The sequence below is a fragment of the Python bivittatus genome, unplaced genomic scaffold (genome assembly GCF_059951505.1).
Source record: "Python bivittatus isolate LINGU-HERP-01145 unplaced genomic scaffold, Pbiv_v1 ctg000480_np1212, whole genome shotgun sequence".
Lineage (NCBI taxonomy): Eukaryota > Metazoa > Chordata > Lepidosauria > Squamata > Pythonidae > Python > Python bivittatus.
The window spans coordinates 53,260,909-53,283,478 of record NW_028277075.1 but is presented as its reverse complement, the minus strand read 5'-3'; the positions used below and the strand labels follow the sequence as shown (position 1 = coordinate 53,283,478).

Genomic DNA, 22,570 nt, shown 5'->3' with positions numbered 1-22,570 from the left:
TGAAAGGGAAAGATATAAGCAACTGAATGCAGATTTCCAGAGAATAGCAAGGAGAGATAAGAAGGCCTTCTTAAATGAACAATGCAAAGAAATCGAGGAAAACAATAGAATGGGGAAGACTAGAGATCTCTACAAGAAAATTGGAGATATGAAAGGAACGTTTAGTGCAAAGATGGGCATGATAAAGGACAAAAAGGCAGGGACCTAACAGAAGCAGAAGAGATTAAGAAGAGGTGGCAAGAATACACAGAAGAACTATACAAGAAAGATCTTAATGTCCCTGATGTCCACGCTGGTGTGATCACTGACCTTGAGCCAGACATCCTAGAGAGTGAAGTCAAGTGGGCCTTCGGAAGCATTGCTAACAACAAAGCTAGTGGAGATGACAGTATTCCAGCTGAGTTATTTAAAATACTAAAAGATGATGGTGTTAAAGTGCTGCACTCAATATGCCAACAAGTTTGGAAAACGCAACAGTGGCCACGGGATTGGAAAAGGTCAGTTTATGTTCCAATTCCAAAGAAGGGCAATGCCAAAGAATGCTCAAACTATCGCACAATTGCACTCATTTCACGTGCTAGCAAGGTTATGCTCAAAATCCTACAAGCTAGGCTTCAGCAATACATGAACTGAGAACTACCGGATGTACAAGCTGGGTTTCGAAGAGGCAGAGGAACTAGAGATCTAATCGCCAACATTCGCTGGATCATGGAGAAAGCACGAGAGTTCCAGAAAAATATCTACTTCTGCTTCATTGACTATGCAAAAGCCTTTGATTGTGTGGATCACAACAAACTCTGGCAAATTCTTAAAGAGATGGGAGTACCAGACCACCTTACCTGTCTCCTGAGAAATCTGTATGCGGGCCAAGAAGCAACAGTTAGAACCGGTCATGGAACAACCGATTGGTTCAAAATAGGGAAAGGTGTACGACAAGGCTGTATACTGTCACCCTGCTTATTTAACCTATATGCAGAGTACATCATGAGAAATGCCAGGCTGGAAGAATCACAAGCTGGAATTAAGATTGCAGGGAGAATCATCAACAACCTCAGATATGCAGACGATACCACCCTAATGGCAGAAAATGAAGAAGAACTAAAGAGCCTCTTGATGAGGGTGAAAGAGGAGAGTGCAAAAGCTGGCTTGAAACTCAACATTAAAAAAACTAAGATCATGGCATCTGGACCCATCAATTCCTGGCAAATAGAAGGGGTAGAAATGGAAGCAGTAACAGACTTCATTTATTTGGGCTCCAAGATCACCGCAGACGGAGACTGCAGCCATGAAATTAAAAGACGCTTGCTCCTTGGGAGGAAAGCTATGGCAAGCCTAGATAGCATATTAAAAAGCAGAGACGTCATCTTGCCGACAAAGATCTGCATAGTCAAAGCTATGGTTTTTCCAGTAGTAATGTATGGCTGTGAGAGCTGGACCATAAAGAAGGCTGAGCGCCGAAGAATTGATGCCTTTGAACTGTGGTGCTGGAGAAGACTCTTGAGAGTCCCCTGGACTGCTAGGAGGTCAAACCAGTCAGTCTTAAAGGAAATCAACCCTGATTGCTCATTGGACGGATTGATAATGAAGCTCAAGCTCAGATACTTTGGTCACCTAATGCGAAGAGAGATCTCTTTGGAGAAGACCCTGATGCTGGGAAAGATTGAAGGCAAAAGGAGAAGAGGACGGCAGAGGATGAGATGGTTAGATAGCATCACTGAAGCAATGAGCATGAAACTGAGCAAACTCAGGGAGGCAGTGAAGAACAGGAAGGCCTGGCGCAATATGGTTCATCGGGTCACGAAGAGTCGGACACGACTTAACGATTAAACAACAACAACATTGGGATGACTGCTCCAGTCTGGGTCCAAAGACCAGGGAGATGAACCTCACCTAAATTTCGAAGAGGTGCTTATATATTAATATACTAATTTATTGTGTAATATTATCCTATTATATGCTGATATACTAATATATACCAAACAGTGGTCTATTCAAAATATCCCACCCCCAACAGCACATATCCATAAAATATGTACTGATAAGGGCAAGTCTGAATTGAAGCCATCAGCCTTCTGTTTAACATAATCATAGTATGTCAAAGTTCAGTTTAAAAATAATAACGGATATTCCCTTAAATGCTGTCATCTGATGAGACCTCAGAGGTATCCCTCCTCGGTAGTGGCCTCAGCCCTTTGGAATAGTCTCTCACCTGGGATTCAAGTGGCTGAAACCAGGAGATGTTGCCCTTTTTTTATTTTAAATCAACCAAGCATAGGTCAATATTTGGGAGCAGAGAGGGAAGAAAGGGAAGAATTTGCTTAGGAACAGAATTTATTCAGAAACGCCATGGAAACAAAATATTTGGACAAGTAACAGTTAAAATATCTACAGTTTAGAAAAGATAGGTTAATGTTGCTGTATTAATATTTATTTAAGATATATAATGGAATCAAGTTTGTTAAATTAGAATGTTTAACTTTTTAGTGCAACATGAAGCAAAATAGCTCTTTTATAAGCATAAAATGACATTACAAATTACTCAAAGAGGATGTTAATTACCTGTGAACAAAATTTACAACCATGCTTAATAAAATTCTTAAACTGTTTTTGTCACCCTGGTAAATGGCATAGAATATCTGGAAGTGGTTAACTTAGACATTTTTTACAAGGATTTTATTTATTTATTTTTAGATTTAGATTCTGCCTTTATTTTCTACAAAATTAGGCTCCATAGGAGTAAGACATACTGTACATAGTAACCTTATTTTTTTAATATAGCCAAGGTTTAGCTACAGGGTTCTTTAATGTTTAATTTTTTATATAATGATATAAAAATATATAACTTTTATATATTTAAAGAAATATAATGATAGCAACTGTATTCGTCAGACCATCATTCAGTTTTTAAAAGAGTGTAATTAATTATATACCCTTACTGGTTCTGTCAGTTGTAAAATATGCTTCTGTTACTAAGTGGCACCTTGAATGTTCTATATAGAAACTAGTCTTCAATATTCAATCTTAATAAAATCAGTCATTTGCTCTTCACTGGGCTGGTCATCACAAAAAAACCTCATAGGTTTTAAAAATAATTTTAATCAGCAAGTAACATGTTCAAATGCTCTTAACAGCATGCATTCTGTGGGTCTTACACGTATTATCATTCTGGTATAATAATCACTGTTCTCTTTTTAGTCAGCCGTGAAAAATGGGATGGGATGCAGATATAGTGCTTTGCTACTTATAAATAAAAATTACGTTCGTATATAGATATAAATTATGGGAGCATTGGTAAAAATATATTTGTAAGAATACTGCAGTTCATTTTTTAAGATACATATTGTGTGAATCAGCATACTGATAAATTTTGAAATACAGAATTTCCATTGATCATCATACTCCTTGAAAAGAATCCATAATAATATTTTCACACACATACACACACACACGCACACGGTTCTTCCACCAATCTTGAGAATCCAATGGGGAGCCTGTGCGATAGTTATACTGTATTTAGATAGATGTTCTTTTGCAAACTTGCTTTTATGTATTTTTAAAGTTTTTAACAGTTGTGACATTGTTTTTATTGTTGGTGGTATAACTCCCAGAGACATGTTCAGTGAGATGGGCAGCCATATAAATTTGTTAAATATATACACAGAGAGATATATATACAGTACATGCTATTTTGATTATTAATAGTCAAAGGAACTAATAAAATTCAAAATTTCATCCTAAAAGAGCCCAAATTCTACATTAAATGTTACAGCCAAGATTATGGAATATAACTGCAATCCTATGCATAGGTTCCTAGGACAAAGTTCCCCTGGACTTAAGGGTACTTAATTCTAAGTGCAGCTTTATTAACAGTTTTTAATAAGAAATGCACATAACTTGCTTCATTCACTTGCCAGACCAAATAAAATCTATTTAGCCCAGCGTTCCAGCAGACGATTTTGTTCCTATCTCAAAAATAACTTGGAGGTATGTTTCCCTGCATTCCTCTGCACTAATATGAACAAAGGAGCTTTTTCCTTGAGGACATTGGCATCTATTGCTTTAAAACAAGCCTCTGTAGTTCACATCAGGAGTGAGATAAGTGTCTCTGATAACATCTGCTATATAAGTTAGAACAAATTGGTGCTGATTTAAAGTATTTGTTTAGATGTAAACATAAGACATCAGATCTGATAAGATATCAGATGCATATTGGATAAAGCAAGTATGCTGTATGTAGCTGGCTGTAGACGGATAGAGGTAGATTCTGATCTAAAGAACAACCTTATTCTTTTTGCTGCAAGCTCTACATTTAATGGTATGGCATATCAGTGAGTTTTGTAAAGGTCTATTTTTTAAAATAGTATAGTAGTTGTCTTCTATCTTATTTAATGGTGCATTATGAAGTCTCTGTAGAAACCTTCAGAGCAATGAACTGTACCAAATTGTAAGCCCAGAAAAACACACACTGGCCAAAAGAATGCATAGAACAAGAACATACAATGCAGATAATATTATGCAAGTTGGACACAATAGATCAAGATGCATAAATGTGTGCCTGTTTTATAAGAATATACCGAGTTCTTCATTTTATGCCACTCTTCTGTGTTCCATGTCTCTGTCACAGTAATAGTATATATTAGGGTAGTACAGATTCTTCAAAAGATGTTTTTTGCAAAGCATGGGAGCAGGAATGAAGCACCTCTCTTCAGATCCTTAAAACAGCTGCATCTTTTGCATTTTAGAAACTGTTGTCAGCTGTCCCTGCATACGTGTGCATGTGCACGCACAGCTTCTTTGGTTTGCTTTCTTCCCGGCAAAATTATTATCGTATAGTATATTATCCTGGTTAAAAGATCAGAGTAGAAGTACAGCTGTAAAAATTCTGAAATAATAAAAAACTGAGTTGGGGGTTGAAACTAGATTTTGGGTTCACTAGAAATATTTATATTTTTTAAAAAGTATCCTTTATACATGAATGGATGCTGATATGTCTATTCCTTTCCAGTGCTTTAAGACGTAATGGAAGACAGAAAGAAATTGACCAATTTCAGCTCACATGCCAACAATTTTTTTGCATGAAAATAAATGTTAGTCCCACTGGAGGGAGGAATGTATTTTCTTCCTAACAGAGAGATAAACTTTGTCTACAGAAACTATAATTAGTTGACACTCTATATAATTCTTCATACAATATAGCTTAAAAAACATTTTGGAGTATATGAGGGACAGAAGTTGTTCCTTAATGCTAGCCGTGGTGGAAATACTACTCATTTGTCTCCAGCAAATTCTGCCTGTTTCCATTATTATTAGGGAGATCAGCTCATCCCTTTTCACACTCTGAATCTATTGCTGCAAGGCAGAAGAGCAAATGTGATAACAGCATTAAAGTTTTTTGATGTTTGAAAATCCAGACTTTAGGAAACCCCAGACACATGATTTATCACACGCTCTATTGTAGGTAGAAATAGTATGTGAAAGGCTTTGTTAATATATTTGAACTGGTTATGTTAGGATTCAAAAATGCTAGACATCTTAAGAATACTTGTGACTGTGAAGTAAGATGCAGAATTCCCCAAAAATGAAATCCACAAAGCTTTTAAGGTCATTCTCTCTTCTTCAAATTCCAATTTAGCAAACAGAAGAGAATGAGTTAAGTGGAAGGCATTTCATCAACCAGGCCGACATCCAGAACTCAAGCTAATGTAAGCTGCCTGTCAGTCTATGAACTCAGGATGACGCTGATGAGGTTGTTTTTCTAACTATTCTCCCTATTGAGTCTTTGTCTAGCAATTTGTCGTATTTGCTCAATTTCATCATAAATGGATTAGCTGGAATTGGAAATGGAGAAAAAGCCTGGAATCAGTATGTAGTGTAAAGTTAGATATCTGTGTATTAAATATTTATTTATGTACCTTCAGATTTAAATGGAATTGAGAACTAATGTGTTCAGTCTCATTCACAACTTGATAAATGGGGGAGTCTAAACACTATTGTGTTTAATGCAGTTAGGTGTATTGCTTTTGTCCTCCAAATATTTTAGTATGAGTGGCAAATTACATGTATAATCTGCATTTTAGTAGGACATCTTGATAAAACTAAAAAGCAAGTAATTTAGTAGCAAATATAAATATGTTAGATGGTATTCTCGGATTGTGGCATTAAAAGGTTGCTGACTGTATGCCTTGGAGAAAGTAGGCGGTGTCTATCTTGCAATTGCTAAAAAGAATTGTTTTGAGTGATAAACGAATATTTCTTGAAAAAGCAATTTTTGAGTCACCTTTTGTAATTGGCATTGTTTATGTATACACACACACACACACACACACACATCTTTGTTTGGCAGGCCAGAGTAGATTAAACCATTTATGGTGTGCATGAGTTGAGTATTGTTAAATTTTGTGTGTAACTCTTTAGCAATGTTTGTTAGAACTCAGAGTTCTCATGTTAATCATAACAAAAATGTGCTGACAAACTATACAAACCCCAGCCAACTATTTCCTCAGTCTTGATAGTATCTGGACTGGATCATACTGATCCATATAATTAGGTCAACTGAACAACCTCTTATGATAGGAGCTGACACTTGCTCTGAAAAGTAGTATAGCTTCTTTATGTCAGCCCTTCAAGGTAGGCTAGACTAAAAACCAAAGTTATGAATGATAATACTACTTTTATTATAAAATTACAGTAACAGAATCTTTGAAGTCTGAATTGCTTCCCCCTCCCTCCCTTTATCTTTGTGAGAACCAGGGAGGGTTATGTCTGAGATGTTTTCTCAAATTACATTTCTACCCTGGACTCAGATTTCTTTTATCTGACCCTTGTCTTGGTTGTGGCTCTTCCTCTTGCTCCTCAAGGTTATCCCTTCTGCCCATTATTCTTTAGCACAGTTTTGGCTTCATATAATAAATCTAGCTGGGAAGACCAAAATTTACCCATGCAGAAATAGTTTACTGCAAAGTATGTGTTGTATTTTTGTGAGTAGTGCTTCTTCTGATCTAGATTCACAAACACAGCAGAAAGTTCTACACCTGTTGTCCTGCTTCCCCCTCTTCAATTTGGATTCAAATTTATTCTTTTCAGAAAACAGGATTGCTGCTAAACATACAGTATACTCAGAAGTGGTGCAGGATGCTAATTGTTTGCATGTAGTTCAAAGCCAGGATTTAACCATGGTTTGTTAAACAAGAGTTAGTCTTACAGAGAGGAAAGTAAGCATAGTTTGTTATACCAGTGCTTGGGGGTTTTTTCCCCTCCTTTTCTTCTGCCAATGTTGATGAGAACTGTTTAACAGTTGATCAGCACATCCTCTGTGTACATGCATATAAATAAATAAATAAGTCAGTCAGTCAGTCAAATCTATACTGAAGTGGTTGGTTCTCAAAAGAATAATGAATGCATCATGTTGATTTAAGTTTGCTTCATAGGTTTTTGAACATTTCTAAGCAAGTTTCCAAAACTCTATAATTTGGTCCAAATGACATTCATGTTAAAACATTGTTTTTAAACTGCCTACTTAGTTTGAAGAGAAAGTAGCTGAGGAAGGGCTTAGCTATGAGCTACTTTCCACCTGCATATCCGTCTTCTGTACTCAAAAGTGCTGTTTGTTACATGTAGCAATTTTGGAGCAAATAGTTTTAGAAATGGTAGTTTCCAGAAAGCAATTAGTATCTGGATTAAGAATATACACATCTGTTTTAATGAAAGAGGACAACTAAGAATATGTAATTGGGCCATTGGTGGAAAGGACCTATCTCTGAATTAAATGGCAGGTTTTTGAGTAAGTATATTTAGGACTGAGTTATTATTTGTTAGACTTATATCTCAAGAAACTCAAGGCAGCATGCATAGCACTCTGTCCTCCAAAGTATCCACACAACCATACTCCTGTGAAGTACATTGGGCTGAGAGTGACTGGCCCACAGTCAGTCTGGAAGCTTCCATAGCCAAGGGTGGCTTTGAACCTGGTTGCCTCAGTCCAACATTTTGAATCCTACACCATATTATTAATTAACTTCACCCTTGACTTTTCTTGCCTAGTGATGAGGGTGGACTTCTCTCAAGGTTTTTGACATCTTTTTCATTATCTGCTGGCTGTGTGGGACATTGCAAATTTTAATTTTCCTATAGGCCTTAATATAATCAATTTTCCTCTTCTTTCTTTTTCCAGTGTTTGATTGTTGGAGGTGGTCCCTGCGGTTTGCGGACTGCCATAGAACTTGCCTTTCTTGGAGCCAAAGTCATTGTCGTAGAAAAGCGAGACACTTTTTCAAGAAACAATGTGCTTCACCTCTGGCCATTTACTATTCATGATCTTCGAAGTCTGGGAGCTAAAAAATTTTATGGGAAGTTTTGTGCTGGATCTATTGACCACATTAGTAAGTCACAATTACATAATTGTTTCTTTCTGAAAAGGAAAAAAGAGGCACATTATACGCAGATGTATGGTGAATATTCTTGTTTAGAAATATTAGCTGCAAGTTAATACACAGCTGCAAATATACAGTGTGTTAAATGGTTGAGGGCGTGCAGATTTGCAGCTCTTCCTGAGATGGTATAACATTTATTAGAATGGATTCAAATGCTGAAGCCAAGTTCCACTGCCGAAAAAGCCTGTGCCAGGTATTTTTGGAAGAAGATGAAATAAGTGCTTTAGTACCTAGAACATCCTACTCCTTCAGAGTTTGTGCCTCCTATCAATAATTTTACGTGTGTTTATCTAACCTGGATGCCAAAGTGTTCCTTTAAATGTTCATCAATATCAGTTGGCAGAAATTACATTTAGTGTTTATGTACAATTGCACATAGAAAAGGTTGACCTGCCTAGTTTTTATTTTAAAATTGTTTATGCCTGGAAATCCTTTTCTCCGAAGTTTTCATTTGGGCTGTGCTGATAATTTGAAGGATATTTCCTATGTTGCTTCTTACTGTGTACTCATTGTACTAGAAGGCTCAACACTTTTAGGTTATAAAATGGTACCTAATGGAGTGAGTATGCTTCAAAAGTAGTTCAGAAGAAGTACTTTAGGAAACATGAGAGCATGAGCATAGTATTTCTTTAAAGCAGCAGTGCCTTTTGCCAAGCTACTGAACCCATTGCCAAAGCACTTTCTGATGCTGGATAACTTAAATTGTATTTTTCAGTAAGACTTGGTGTATATGTCAGAGTTCAACTACAGCCTCCATTTATAATCTGGACTATTCATCATCAACTCAGGAATGGGATTCAACAAATAGGGGTAGATCCTTTCTTGACATTATAACGAAACATAAACTTTCTGGATATCTTATTATCTCAGTATTAAGTAAATTAGAAAATAACCAGAATGAAAATGCCTGGTAAATAATGCATAATCAAAACATTATCCATATCATTTCTCTTTTATAGGCATTAGGCAACTTCAGCTTATCCTCTTCAAGATTGCACTGCTGCTGGGAGTTGAAATCCATGTGAATTTAGAATTTGTGAAAGTTTTGGAACCTCCTGAAGATCAGGAAAATCAAAGTAAGTCTTGTTTCTTCTAAAGAAAGAATTACACAGAAAAAAATAATCAGTTTTTATTTTTGGTGCAACAGATTATATCTGACTAGGGGTGTGCAAAGCGTTGTGTACAGCTGGTCTGTGTCTAGACCAAAATGCATGTTTGGTTTGTATCTATAGTGAAATTTTGTATTCTGGGCAGATATGTTTATGGAGAAAGCCAAAGTCATTGATGTGCATGACCGCTAAGTGAAGGAAGTAGGGAAAGGAAGGTGCTGGAAAAGTCAGGTGGATGAAAGGGCTGGTTGGATAGCTGTCTCACTGACTTCAAGCACAGCACACACAACCAGCCTGCCTGTTCCCATCCTTCCAAGGTTTTCCTTCCCTGTTTCCCTTTAGCTGTCAATGCTGATGTCCTTAGCTTCAAATGCAGCATAAGGGGAGGAAGGGAAGAAAGTTCTGGCATAAGCAATGTAGACTAGGAAAAGAGAGTAGCCCGTAGGACCCTTCCAAATTTTGTCTCAACCAAATCCCCAAATAATGAAAACCTTCTGGATTTCTGTTGTTGAACTACAGTCTACCCACAGTTCAGCAGAACTTCTGAGACATTATGTGTTTGTTTTGGTTTGAAACAAAACTAATTTTCCATTGTGCATCTCAATATATGACCTGAATAAATGCATGCTTTTGTGTATTATACTTATTTTGACTAATGTTAATGTTAAGTTTTAGAGCAGATGTGATGCCGCATACCTTCTCTTGAACTAGAATAGCAGGACTGAGTCTGAAAGTTTTTTCCAAAGAGGTTAAGGATGGGATTGAGCGCAGAAGCTAATTAAATTCTCAGGAATCCTTATTTTTCCGAGTATGAAGGAAGTTTGGTAATAGCAACTAATTAAGTTGTGGTTCAGCATAAAAACCTAATGTTCTTGCTTGTAATGTTTGTTACACCATAGTATAATTTTGAGTATGATAAATACATTGGACTTGTAGGAACTCTCTCTAGATTCATGACCATATTTGTGTAAATTTTCTTGAAGTGTTGCTTGATATTGCTCTGTTTAACACAAATGTGGTATGGATGGACATATTCATCTATATTTAATCATTTATGGTGTCCATCCCATTTTTTTAGATTGTTTTAACTGTAAGAGAATTTGCAATAAATACATACAATTTTTCACAAATTACAAATATAGTATGTGTTTCTCCCATAAAACACACACTTTGTGTGCATTTTCTATAATGCATATTTTTAACAAGTTGAATCATTTAAAAAATGAAGTAGAAGAAGGTAGGGAAGTTTTTCCAGACTTTTCTTAACAAGACTTGCATTGCTCATGTGACTGACGTATGTTTGCTGGCCAACCTCTTGCTTTCAGAAATAGGTTGGCGGGCTGAATTTCTCCCAATGGATCATCCCTTATCAGAATTTGAATTTGATGTCATAATTGGAGCTGATGGCCGGAGAAATTCTTTGGAAGGTATGTTATAAATGGTATCAAAACACAACTGAGTAAGCATCTAAAATGGAAATAAAGAGCCTGCTCATTTCTTTCTTTATGATGAATGGTAAAGTAGATCAGACTTTTAAAAATTATTACATTTTTATCTTTTAAAAATGTGGGTGGCTATTAATATTAGTAACAGAAAGAGACATGCACTTTTTAATGGCAAACTAATGCAGAAATCTTCATTGTTCCATGCTGTGCTATTTGGATCACAATTCTGCAGGGGTACAAAATAAATATACACAATATTTGCTATATATTTAATGAATAATTACTTTAGGAAGCAATAACTTGACTTAAAAGATAGTCATTTTGGATTTGACAGAGAATAAGCAAATGGAAGGAAAAGAAGATTCTGTTGTACTAGCTGCAAAAATATTAAATATACAATATCCCAACTCTGAGCTGGCTTTTGTCAATGAGGCATTAGCTAAATAGCCCATGCTATGGCATATGACCCAACATCTTTATGCATATTCCTATTGGATTTTAATTAGAAGCACATTTAATTCTTTGAAAATATTGGATTTTGTATTAGCACTTTGAAACTTAATATTGCTACAGAGAGTTGTACTTACATAATCACAAACCAGTAGATTGGTTTAGCATGCTTTGCGTACGAGCAACAAATCTTTTCCTGCAGATTTCACCTTATATGCAGAAGATCCTCAATTTACTCCCTGACTGATAAATACTGTATTTGATCCCTGGCAACTCCAGGTAGGGCTGGGATGGAATTCTAATTGAAACTCCAGGAAGCCCATTCCAGTCAGTGTTTACAATAGTGAGTTAAATGGATCAGAAGCTAATTCAGTGAACTATAATCCTCTGTGTACATATTGTTTTATGCTCAGCTGATTGGGCTCTTGTATCATGTCTGAATTATAGGAGAAAAAATTCAATACATCTAGAGGGCAGTAGGAATGCTGGGGTTGGAAGGTACCAGAGGAATGTGGTAGAATAGTCACAAAGGTAACACCAAGAAAGTTCTTAGTAAAAAAAAAAAAGTAAATCTTTTAGGTGATATGTAAATATATAGTATGTTTGCACTGGATATGAAATAAGTAAAACTATCCAGTTTAAAAATGAAGAGGGACAGTTTTAAAAATCTGATTTGGGAAATAATATAGTTAAAGGAGGTATGGTTCAATTAACAGAGGACATAACAGAGAAATGTTAGGAGAGAGGAACAAACATTTGAGAGTTTTCATGCTCCAAATTAATTTGCAATCTTTGTGGTGATCTCCCCCTGACATCTTGTGAGAATGCCAAAATCTCACATGGGGGAAAAAAATGTAGGATTAATCAACTGATATGCATTGCTCTTGTTGTCTTTTCACTGTAAGGTTTTAAAAGGAAGGAATTTCGTGGAAAGCTGGCTATTGCCATTACTGCCAACTTTATTAATAAAAATACAACTGCAGAAGCCAAGGTGGAGGAGATTAGTGGTGTTGCTTTCATTTTCAATCAAAAATTCTTCCAAGATTTGAAAGAAGAAACCGGTGGGTAACCTCCTTTTAAGCATGGCAAAATAAAGCAAGTTGGGAACCAAATTGAGTAGCAGGTGTATAAAATTAGTGATGGCAGTTTTGTTCATTTTCTTTAAGACTTTGTTGTTCATTGGTTTACACAAAATCTATAATAGACAGCTTCACTCATCATGCTAAACCAAAAACAATCCAACCACATTATAATTTTGTGCGGTGGTGTGTAATTTTTTTCTAGGTTGAGGGTCACTCTATTTTTTGGATGTAGGCATATGGAGGATTAAGAACAAACTGATTTCACTTCATTTATATTTACATTTAATTAAATATAAATAGAAATTGAGTATGAATGCTGTCTAGTTAGGAATTTAATACTTTTCCCTTTCTCTTACAATAAAACTATGATTTGATAACAACTGTAGGCCTATGCAGATTGCTTGCAAGGCTTTCAAGGGTGCCTTCATGTATGGGCCACAAGTTATGGACCTCTGGCTGTAGCATTAGGTATGAACTAAGTCATAGTTATTTACAAGGTGATAGTCATTGCAATAAAAATAGCAAAATGTTTTATGACATATTACAATAGAATCTTCTCAGTCTTTATTTCTTCCTGTTACATTCTGTTCCAGAAATTTCCCAACACTTTGGATGCATACAGAGGAGAAATCTGATCCTCTGATACATGCTGTTTGTTGACAAATTTAATGCAATGTAATTTAAAAGTAGAATAGGATTTTAGACTATAAACATATATTCTTCAATGTGTTTAAGGTATTATATAATTCTGTTTTTACCATTAACATAATTTTAGAATTAAATGTATACTTGAGAATGTTGCAGTATGAATGAATTTAAATTCAAAATTTAGAAGGTAAAAAAATGGTTTGTCCAAATTTGTTGAATGTTAAAGTAGATAAATGAGAAATGTACACTGTTTTAGTGTACATGTTTTCATCCAAAAATATGTTTTGCTGCTCTATAGGAATTGACCTGGAAAATATTGTTTACTATAAAGATAGCACTCACTACTTTGTGATGACTGCAAAGAAACAGAGCCTTCTGGAGAAAGGGGTCATTATTAATGTAGGTATCCAGTGATATTTTTTTTCTATGTATAATAGTATGCATTCTGATTTCTGAGCCTGGACAGAATCTTGAGATTACAGCATCTCTTTGTTTACACACTGCTGGCCAGATTCGTCGGGATGGCAATTTCCAGTTGCAGTCCCAACACATCTGAAGAACTACAACTTGAGAAAGGCTGAACTGCATTTTCAAAGTAGTCCCCAGGTTAAGAGTGCCCAGTTTATGGATGACCCATAGTTAAGAATGGAGCCTATTGTAGCAAAATTTGAGTTAAATACACAACGACTGGAGTTAAATACACAATGGTTCAAGTTAATTACACAATACTACTTATACAGTATTACACAATAAGACTGTTCCAACTTACATACAACTTCAATTTGGACAGACTTTGGGAATGGAACTCATTCTTAAACTGGGGACTACTTGTATAATAGGAAATTGCATTTAAGAGTTCAAGATCACTTCACTGAAGCTGAGTGTGCAAGAGGGAGAGGCATATGGAACATGCAGGCATAAGACTCATTGTAGCACTAATAGGCTAGGGCATGTACTGGATTAAAATGGTTATATCTCAGTTGGGCTACTTTATAAAGTCATAGAATTTGTATTTGTGCTATATTAAAAATAATGCCTGGGGGCTATGGGAGTTGAAGCCCAAATTTTCTGGAAGCATCTGATTGGGGAAGAGTGATATATGTTTTTGGGAACCGAGTTTTATGGCATAAAAATAAAAGTAATTTTTCTTTTTCAAACTCGAATTTAACTGAACTATTTCTCTATTTGCTGAATACAGGTTATATTGTTTCCCTTTTAAGGGAATTATATGTTGTCTAACTTCCTAATTCTTAAAAAGGAAACTTCAGTTTTAAAACAAAACCTTCATTTTGTTGTTTAGGTACATATATATTTGATTTAGATGCATTCAGTAGTACAGAGCAAATAAATTGCTATGTGTGTGCATACAAATCTGCATAGATAGAATATAGTATGTATATAACTTCAGCCTGTATTCTTATATAGAATTATCTGTTTTATGTAGCATCCATAGGAATATCTAAAGAACTCTAACAATAGACATCTGTGTTTTCATTTAGGATTTTATTGATACTGAAATGCTACTGTGTGTGGAAAATGTAGACCAAGACAATCTGCTGTCCTATGCAAGAGAAGCTGCTGACTTTGCAACTGATTACCAATTGCCTGCCTTAGATTTTGCAATTAATCACTATGGGCAACCAGATGTAGCCATGTTTGATTTTACTTCTATGTATGCCTCTGAAAATGCTGCATTAATACGTGAGAGGCATCGGCATCAACTGTTGGTTGCTCTTGTTGGAGACAGTTTAGTAGAGGTAGGGTGAAATACATGTTTGTTCAGGATATCCTTCAAAACTACTGTGATTTATTTGGTAATAATAGTTTTACGAACCATCACCTACTAAACACTACAATTCTGAGTGCTAAAGTACCATTTTCTAACTTAAAAAACCAGTATTTAGGCATGTTAATCAGTTGCTGTATTCTTTAGGGATCAAGTGGAGCAACACTGCCAGTAGAGCAAAACCTACAAACTGTTGGATTGCCTGTAGACTCCTAGATACCTTTGACCAAAAAGCTAGTGCTGCAAAAATTGAGTGACATTGAACATCGGTCTGAAGTCAGCTCACTCTCTCAGAGCTCTAGAATCCTACTAGATACAGGTTCCTGGGAACCAGCAAACTCTCTCTGCCTCTCAGTTGAGGAAAAGATTTTTCAGGGCTAAGCACAATTTACTCCCATTCGTGCTACTATATGGCAGGTATGAAAACATCCCTGTACTCCCATGTATGAGCCCTGCAACTCTGGGGAAATCAAAACGATCCAGCACATCTTTCTTTACTTTAACTTCTACTACGTGGACCTTTGAAACAACATTATAATTCCCCTTTACTACAAATGCCAAGGAGAATGGACAATTTCAATGCCTGCTATCTCTTTTCTGATTCAAATTGTGTCATTGTCCACATGGTAGCTAAATTTGTCCCTGCAGCAGTTAAAACTAGACAACAGCTTCAGACTCAACCTGATAACGCAAAGTCCTTGAACCATTTTATTTTTCTTTCCCTTCTCTTTCTCACTCTCCTCTTATATACCCTAAATTATTATTATAATAAGTAGCTACTAAGTAAGCATAGTCAATTATGCTCTAAGTATTCTAGGCAGAATTTTATTATTTTAGTCTATACTTCTGCATTTTATCACCATATTTTTATTTATCTAAATGTTTCAATATATTAGTATTTTAATACTTTACTAGACTGTCATTCAGCAGTATAGCGCTATACTTAACAGTTAAGCATTTTTTTTGCAATTCCTGCTCCCTTACATACTTTAAATGGAGTCTAGTACTCCAGCTCTCACCTGCTATTTTTTGCTTTTCCTCCTCTTTCTCCTCTCTCTTGTGTAAATTGCTTACCTACCTGTATCCCACTCCCCTTTCCCCCTCTGTAATATTGTTGCTGGATTGTACCTAGATCTGGTCATTGATTGTAATAAAGAATTTGAATTTGAATTATATTAGATGTTATCTAAAACAAAAATACGTTTCACAGCCATTCTGGCCAATGGGTACTGGTTGTGCAAGAGGATTCCTGGCTGCATTTGACACAGCATGGATGGTGAAAAGCTGGGCACAAGGAAAGTCCCCTCTTGATATCCTTGCAGAAAGGTAAGCTTATATGTGTTTGTCTTTATATACTAGAGGAATGAGCAAATCCTATTTTTCACAGAGCCTAAATTGTTCCCAGTTTGATCCAAGTGGGGATGAAGAATCTGTGGCCATCCAGATATCAAGTATTCCTTACTATTGGCCTTGATGGCTCCGTTGCTGTGAGCTACAGTGTATTTCAGCAGCATCTAAAGGGATGCAGATTACCTATTTATACCTTATTTGATAATGTTTCTATTACCTTATTCTTTTTTTATTACTTTGCTATCAATTTGTTTCCTTTTTGCTTCACTGTAGCCCATTCACAAGGAGAGGAGTAGAGCTGAGAGATTTTAAAAAAATTTTTGGGTGGATGTTGTTTGTGGTAGTGATGAAGTCAAGTGTCTGAATTTGGAAAAAGGTCACATAAGGGCTGAGAAAGCATGTTTGTGGGGAGCAAAACACAGCACAGGCATGCAAATGGAAACCTGACTGACTAATAATAATGGCTGTGAAGTCTATATCCACTGCTGTTTTGTGGCTAAAGGAGGAGTTGTTTCTTGTGCAAAAGAAAAATTAAAGCCAGATGATTTTGGATGATGTAATCTTACTTCTTTGTAGCTATTTTCTGCCTCAGGAAGACATACTTTTTTCTGTCTGAGTTCTCACCTTAAGCATTTTTCATACTTTGTCAAATTTAAATACATTGCCTAATTTCTAAATAGAGTTGGGTGCACATCAGGTAAGGAAAAAAACTGCATGGCTCTCAAAATCACACAGGCATACTTCTATTGCTGTCTTTCAGAGAAAGTATTTATAGACTCTTACCTCAGACAACACCTGAAAATATCACTAAGAATTTTGACCAGTACACTATTGACCCTGCCACACGATATCCAAACCTGAACTCAAGTTGTGTTCGGCCTCATCAGGTAAGCTGAGATATAAGCATGAGATATAAACAATACAACTCTTCATTCTCCAAGCAATACTGTGAAGGTTGATTTTGTTTTTCTTTTTAGAAAATTTCTGTTAAACTTTGACTTTCCACGAACATAGAGGTTGCATAGTTGACATATAAAATGTGAAAACGAATTCAAATTATCATGAAGAAAATGCAATCCTGCCTTATTTTCATGAATATCTTGGTAGTTTTACTTCCCATACGTGTTTATATGCAAGTTACTGTAGTGGTGTTTTACTGTGGTTTAATGTTTGTAAAATGCTTGGAATCTCGGCATGGGGTAGTATATAAATATAATAAAATATAAAATGGGGTCAGATTGACATTGCATATCCATTGTCAATTTAGATAATTGGGCAATAAATCAGGTTTGAGCAGTGAAGATTCTGAATTGAACAGATGATTATCTTTCTTCAGGTGAAACATTTATATATTACAAATGAGCTGCAGCCGTGTCTACTAGAAAGAGCAAATACCATTAGAAGATCAATTGGTCTTTCGAAACATGGTATGAAATGTGCTTCATTAGTATTCTTTTTTACACCATATACTGGAAGAGCTTGAAAGTTGTAAAGTTTTTACCATTTTTAAAAAAAGAACGTTAATTCTTTCAGAATATGACGTAAGACCCAACAAACTTTTAACCTGGTGTCAGAAACAGACCGAAGGATACAAGAACGTTAATGTCACAGATCTCACCAGTTCGTGGAAAAGTGGCCTTGCCTTATGTGCAGTTATGCATCACTTCAGACCTGACCTCATGTAAGTTTTTATATAAGTATGTAATGCTTGCTAATTGCCAGGTTCCTTATAAAAATATAGACTTGGATAAGGCCAATCAAAACAGTAAAGAGAGATTGTTTCTCTTTTTAACATCTATTTTGCAACTCTCTCCATGTTTTTGTTCAGATCCTGCCCCTCACTGCCTTTGGCTCCATACTAAAAATACAAGATTTACAGTTTCAAAGAACTCCTTGAGTTTCAACTATACTGTTTTTTGCTTATTTTAGAAGAAGTTGATATTTTTTTATGCTTTCTATATGTTAAGATTATGTTTGCAAACAGAAAGAATTATGGAGACATCAAAAGGGCTCATAACAGCATTCAGAATAGTTAATTATCAATTCTGAAATGTGTGTTAACTGGCCAGCTTGATATCAATAGCTATTAAATTGTAAAATAACTTAATTAGAATTATTGTAATTATTGTGTTTTTCTGAATTGTATCACATCTTGGTAAAGACATATGATGATTTAAATAGACTGCCTAAATAATCTGATACAATCATCCAGGACAGAACATCATCCATTTTAATAACCTTTTCTGAACTGCTTGGATACATGCTCACTTGAAAATGATGCCATGTGAAGTCCTTGGTGCTCTCTGAGCTTGGCTGTTTGCTTGTAGATGTTTCATTACCCAACTAGGAAACATCATCAGTGCAGATAAGTGGGGTTTGCATGATGTCATGCCGAGATTACTAGGAGATGGAGGTTCAGGAGGTTGACGTGGGTATACGGAGTTGACTGGTGTGTATAACAGTTGCTTCTCATGGATTTGGAGCTCTGTTCTGCACCATACATCGCTGAGAGTGGCAATTTATAATAACCCTTTATAGCTGACTAAAATATAGTAAATAAGAAAAGAACAAGGTAGTATTCATTAGTTATTCAGTTAGACATGGTATCATTCTTGATAAGACTGTTGGAAGTGGAAATGAGAGGAGGATATCTATCTTATTAGATTTGAAAAGGTGGGTATTTTTTCCCCTAAATTCATAGCAATTGTTATTTTTTTTTTTTTTTGGTCTGCGCTCAGTCATTGCTGACCCTGCAGTGACTGCTTGGACGAGTCCTTGCAGTTTTCAAGGCAACTGTTCTTCGGAAGTGGTTTGCCAGAGCCTCCTTCCTAGGGCAGAGCCCAGCTGGCGAGCGCAGGAGGCGGGGTTTCCATTGCTTCGCGCCCTTTTCGGGCTTACCGGCAACTGCTCCCAACTCCTTTTTTGCAAGGCACCGCCAGCATTTTTCCTCCCACCGGAGTGAGAGTACCCATTTATCTACTCACGTGAGTTTTCGACCTGTTGGGTTGACAGGAACTGGGGAGGAAACAGGAGCTCACCCTGTTTAACGCGAAGGCTGGACTCGAACCGCTGAAGTGTCAGCCATTTCTGGCCAGCAACTTTCAGCGTCATTAAGCCGCTGCACCACCGCGTCCCCCTAATTGTTATTTTACAGGATTATATTTTAAATACTATATGCTGAATAATACTCAGATGCAAATGCAGGGAGAGGTTATTCAAAATTGAAGAGTGTCATCAGTAGTGTTATAACATCTGATTTTACCTTTTTCATGTTATCAGAGTAAGGTTTGATTAAGAATACTGTCTCTAATTGTGGGTTGATGATTTTGAGTTGAATGGGCCTAACAGAATTCAGGTAAGACTGGGGTGCAGTTGAGAGAAAGAGATGATGTAATATTATCTTGTCAAGGAGATGGAACTAAACAGATTTTGGATAGCATTTCACATCTTCTTAGGGTTGTAGCATTCTCTGTCATTAATTATGGATGTTTGGTAGTATTTTCTGTCATTGATTATGGCTGTTTCAGCACATTGGTAGTATGACGTGCACTTCTTCCATTTTGATTCATTGGCCATTTGGCCCCTGAATAGATATAGTCTTATACTCTGTGTGTGTGTGTGTGTGTGTGTGTGTATTTCCCAGTTGACCCCTCATTGGAACAGCTATGCTATGACTGAATAGCAGCAGGAAAGTAGAGAGAGAACATGTTTTCAGGTGTCACTAATAATGAAGGAAAGGGGTGTTACTACCCAGTGGTAGTTTTATATTCAGTGCAGGAAAAACTCAGCTTCAGAATAGGAAGAAAGTTCAGTTTTATGCAGAGATACAACTCCAGAACATTAACCAGTTTGAAACTTAAATAAGCTTGATTCTTGAGATGCAGGGTCCTAACAGATCTCTTAGGTATCAGAAAAATATGCAGCATTGCATATTACTGCTTGTGTTCAAATATAAGCCTAAACTTTTCAGTGTTTTAATAATGAGATTGATGTAGACTGGATCATTCCTCTATCAACTTCCATTATATCATGCTGTTTTATGGAGTGTATTTTTGGTTAAAACTGCCATCTTAGTTAAACTTAGTTACTCATGAAACCAGTGGGACTTAAGCCACCACAAATTTGCCCCGTTGATTTGAATAGAATTAGTCAGCCAACAATGGCTCACTCCAGTGTGAGAAGAGAAGGTATGCAGTAGAACTTCCCCTTTCTCCTCCCCCTACATTTCCTCCCTCCATCTATAATATCTATATATTTATTTATTTATGTGCACATATGTATATATGTGTGTGTGTAATAATAATAATTTGTGTGTGTGTATAAAAATACAACATCCAAAAATTCTGCGGCTGCATAAAGCCACACACATATATTCCAGGCTCCACTAACATCCTGGCCCCAGTGCCTGGGGGAAAAGCTAAATCTTCAAGTCCAAGGAAGGCCAGCATAGTCTGGGCCATCTGAATGTTGGGGAAAAGGTGTTATTCTATAAGGCAAGTGCCACAACAGAGAAGATGCACTGCTTGGATCCTGCCAGGTGACATTGCTGTACAGAAAGGACCCTGAGTGGAACATTTTATCATAAGCGGTAGTAAAAAAAATTCACAAGTACTGGAAAGAAAATCATAGCATTAATTTTAAATTTTAAAAAGAAAACTTGTATTGAAGCCTCAGTTTTTTCTACTTCTACTTTTCTACTTCAGTTACAGCATATGCTGATGGCCACAAGGACCAGTTTGGCCCACCATTGGAAAAGAGATACTTTGCCAACAAAATCAGAGTGGGAAACCAAATTTGACAATGGTAGAATTAATGGTATACACCCAGAACAGAAGTTGAACTAAATTTAAGCAAGAATGGCTTCCTTATATATTGCATGTCACAAACCAAGGCAAACCCAGATACTAACAGTTTTTAAGAGAGAAGTAGTTAACATAAAGATAGTAACCAGAAGCAATTTTAATGTTTATAAATAATTTGATGTAGTCAGATACAATGGGAGGGAATCGAAACTTAATACTGTTTTTCACTGATTGTTTGTTTACTTTTACTTTTAATTTTTTCTTTCTCTTTTATAAGATCATGTGCATTTATTTTAGATAATGATAAATAGTGGTAACATCAATATAAAAAAGTTTAGAGTTCTATAGTGATTTACATTTGTTTCTCAAGATGATATAATGAGTCTAGTTTTATATACTCAATTATTTAATTAATGGAAAAAATGGCAATTGTAAATTCTCTATTTTCTATCCACTGTGGCCTTTCTTACTTTCTTCTTTTTCTGTTATGTGGCTATTTATTTTGTTCCTAAGTATTATTGGCCGCCCAACTCCAGCGGATTCTGGGCACTGTACAAAACTAGAAAAAACATAAAAACAGCAATATAAAATCTGACAGATTTTGTTTTATTTTTAAACTTTTAAAAATTTAAATTTTTAAATTTAATTTTAAAATTAAAAATTTAGACAGATTATTTTATTTTTAAAATAAAAAAGGGATGGGAAAAAGGACCGTCAGCATAACCCCTTGAAGATTATTTGTGCTTTGATAGCATCAGTGTTGGTCAATTGTACATGTACAGCAAAATGAAACAAATCTTAAATTTTAACTTGTTTAGAATGTAGTTTTCAATTAGTGGACATGCCTTCCTGTAATACGCATATTTCAGTAATATTAAGAGGTTTTTATTGACTACCAGTTTATAATCAACAATTCTAAGTTACATTTTTCAGTTAATGGTTCTAGCATTTAGAATATATTAATCCCGCACAGAATACATTTTTTTTTAAATCTTACATCATGTACTGTATTCTTTTTGCTAATCTTTTGCAGTCACCGACTCCTTTTATTGCCTTTTCCTCTCCAAAACTATCTCATAGTATAGTTAACAATTATTTCATCATCTTATGTTAGGAAATTATCATGAAAGTATTGCAGCTGCTTTTGAGGATAGACCAGATATATCATTAAGCAATCATAACATGAGTTTGGTATTTTAATTTGATGGTGCAGAGATATTTTGAAAATCTTTACTACTAATGTATTTTGGAACACTTCTTCCTTAATGAATCTGTGGAAGTTTACTATGTCAAAACAATCTTTCCAATGGCATTATTTGGGGAATAAATGGCATGTATTCCTGAAGTAAATAGTTTTGTGTTTATTCCTATCCCAGTTCCCAGGAATTTTGGAGATGAAGATGATGATTAGATTTTTATGCTGTCTTTTATATATTTTGGTCAACTCAAGGCAGTTAACGTGCCTAATG

At 35.8% G+C, this 22,570-nt stretch overlaps 1 protein-coding gene across 16 annotated transcripts in view; it reads left to right on the top strand.

Moving 5' to 3' along the window:
* The window catches only part of LOC103058722 (F-actin-monooxygenase MICAL2), an 86,143-nt gene that overhangs the window by 34,449 nt on the left and 29,124 nt on the right, over positions 1 to 22,570 (top strand). For all 16 annotated transcript variants that reach the window (XM_088145917.1, XM_088145923.1, XM_088145922.1 and 13 more), the window contains 10 exons: positions 8,171 to 8,378; positions 9,389 to 9,505; positions 10,864 to 10,965; positions 12,339 to 12,494; positions 13,462 to 13,562; positions 14,663 to 14,920; positions 16,160 to 16,275; positions 17,060 to 17,186; positions 17,636 to 17,726; positions 17,833 to 17,980. In XM_088145917.1, the coding sequence (XP_088002043.1) occupies positions 8,171 to 8,378; positions 9,389 to 9,505; positions 10,864 to 10,965; positions 12,339 to 12,494; positions 13,462 to 13,562; positions 14,663 to 14,920; positions 16,160 to 16,275; positions 17,060 to 17,186; positions 17,636 to 17,726; positions 17,833 to 17,980 (1,424 nt within the window). The remainder of the gene's footprint in view (positions 1 to 8,170; positions 8,379 to 9,388; positions 9,506 to 10,863; positions 10,966 to 12,338; positions 12,495 to 13,461; positions 13,563 to 14,662; positions 14,921 to 16,159; positions 16,276 to 17,059; positions 17,187 to 17,635; positions 17,727 to 17,832; positions 17,981 to 22,570) is intronic.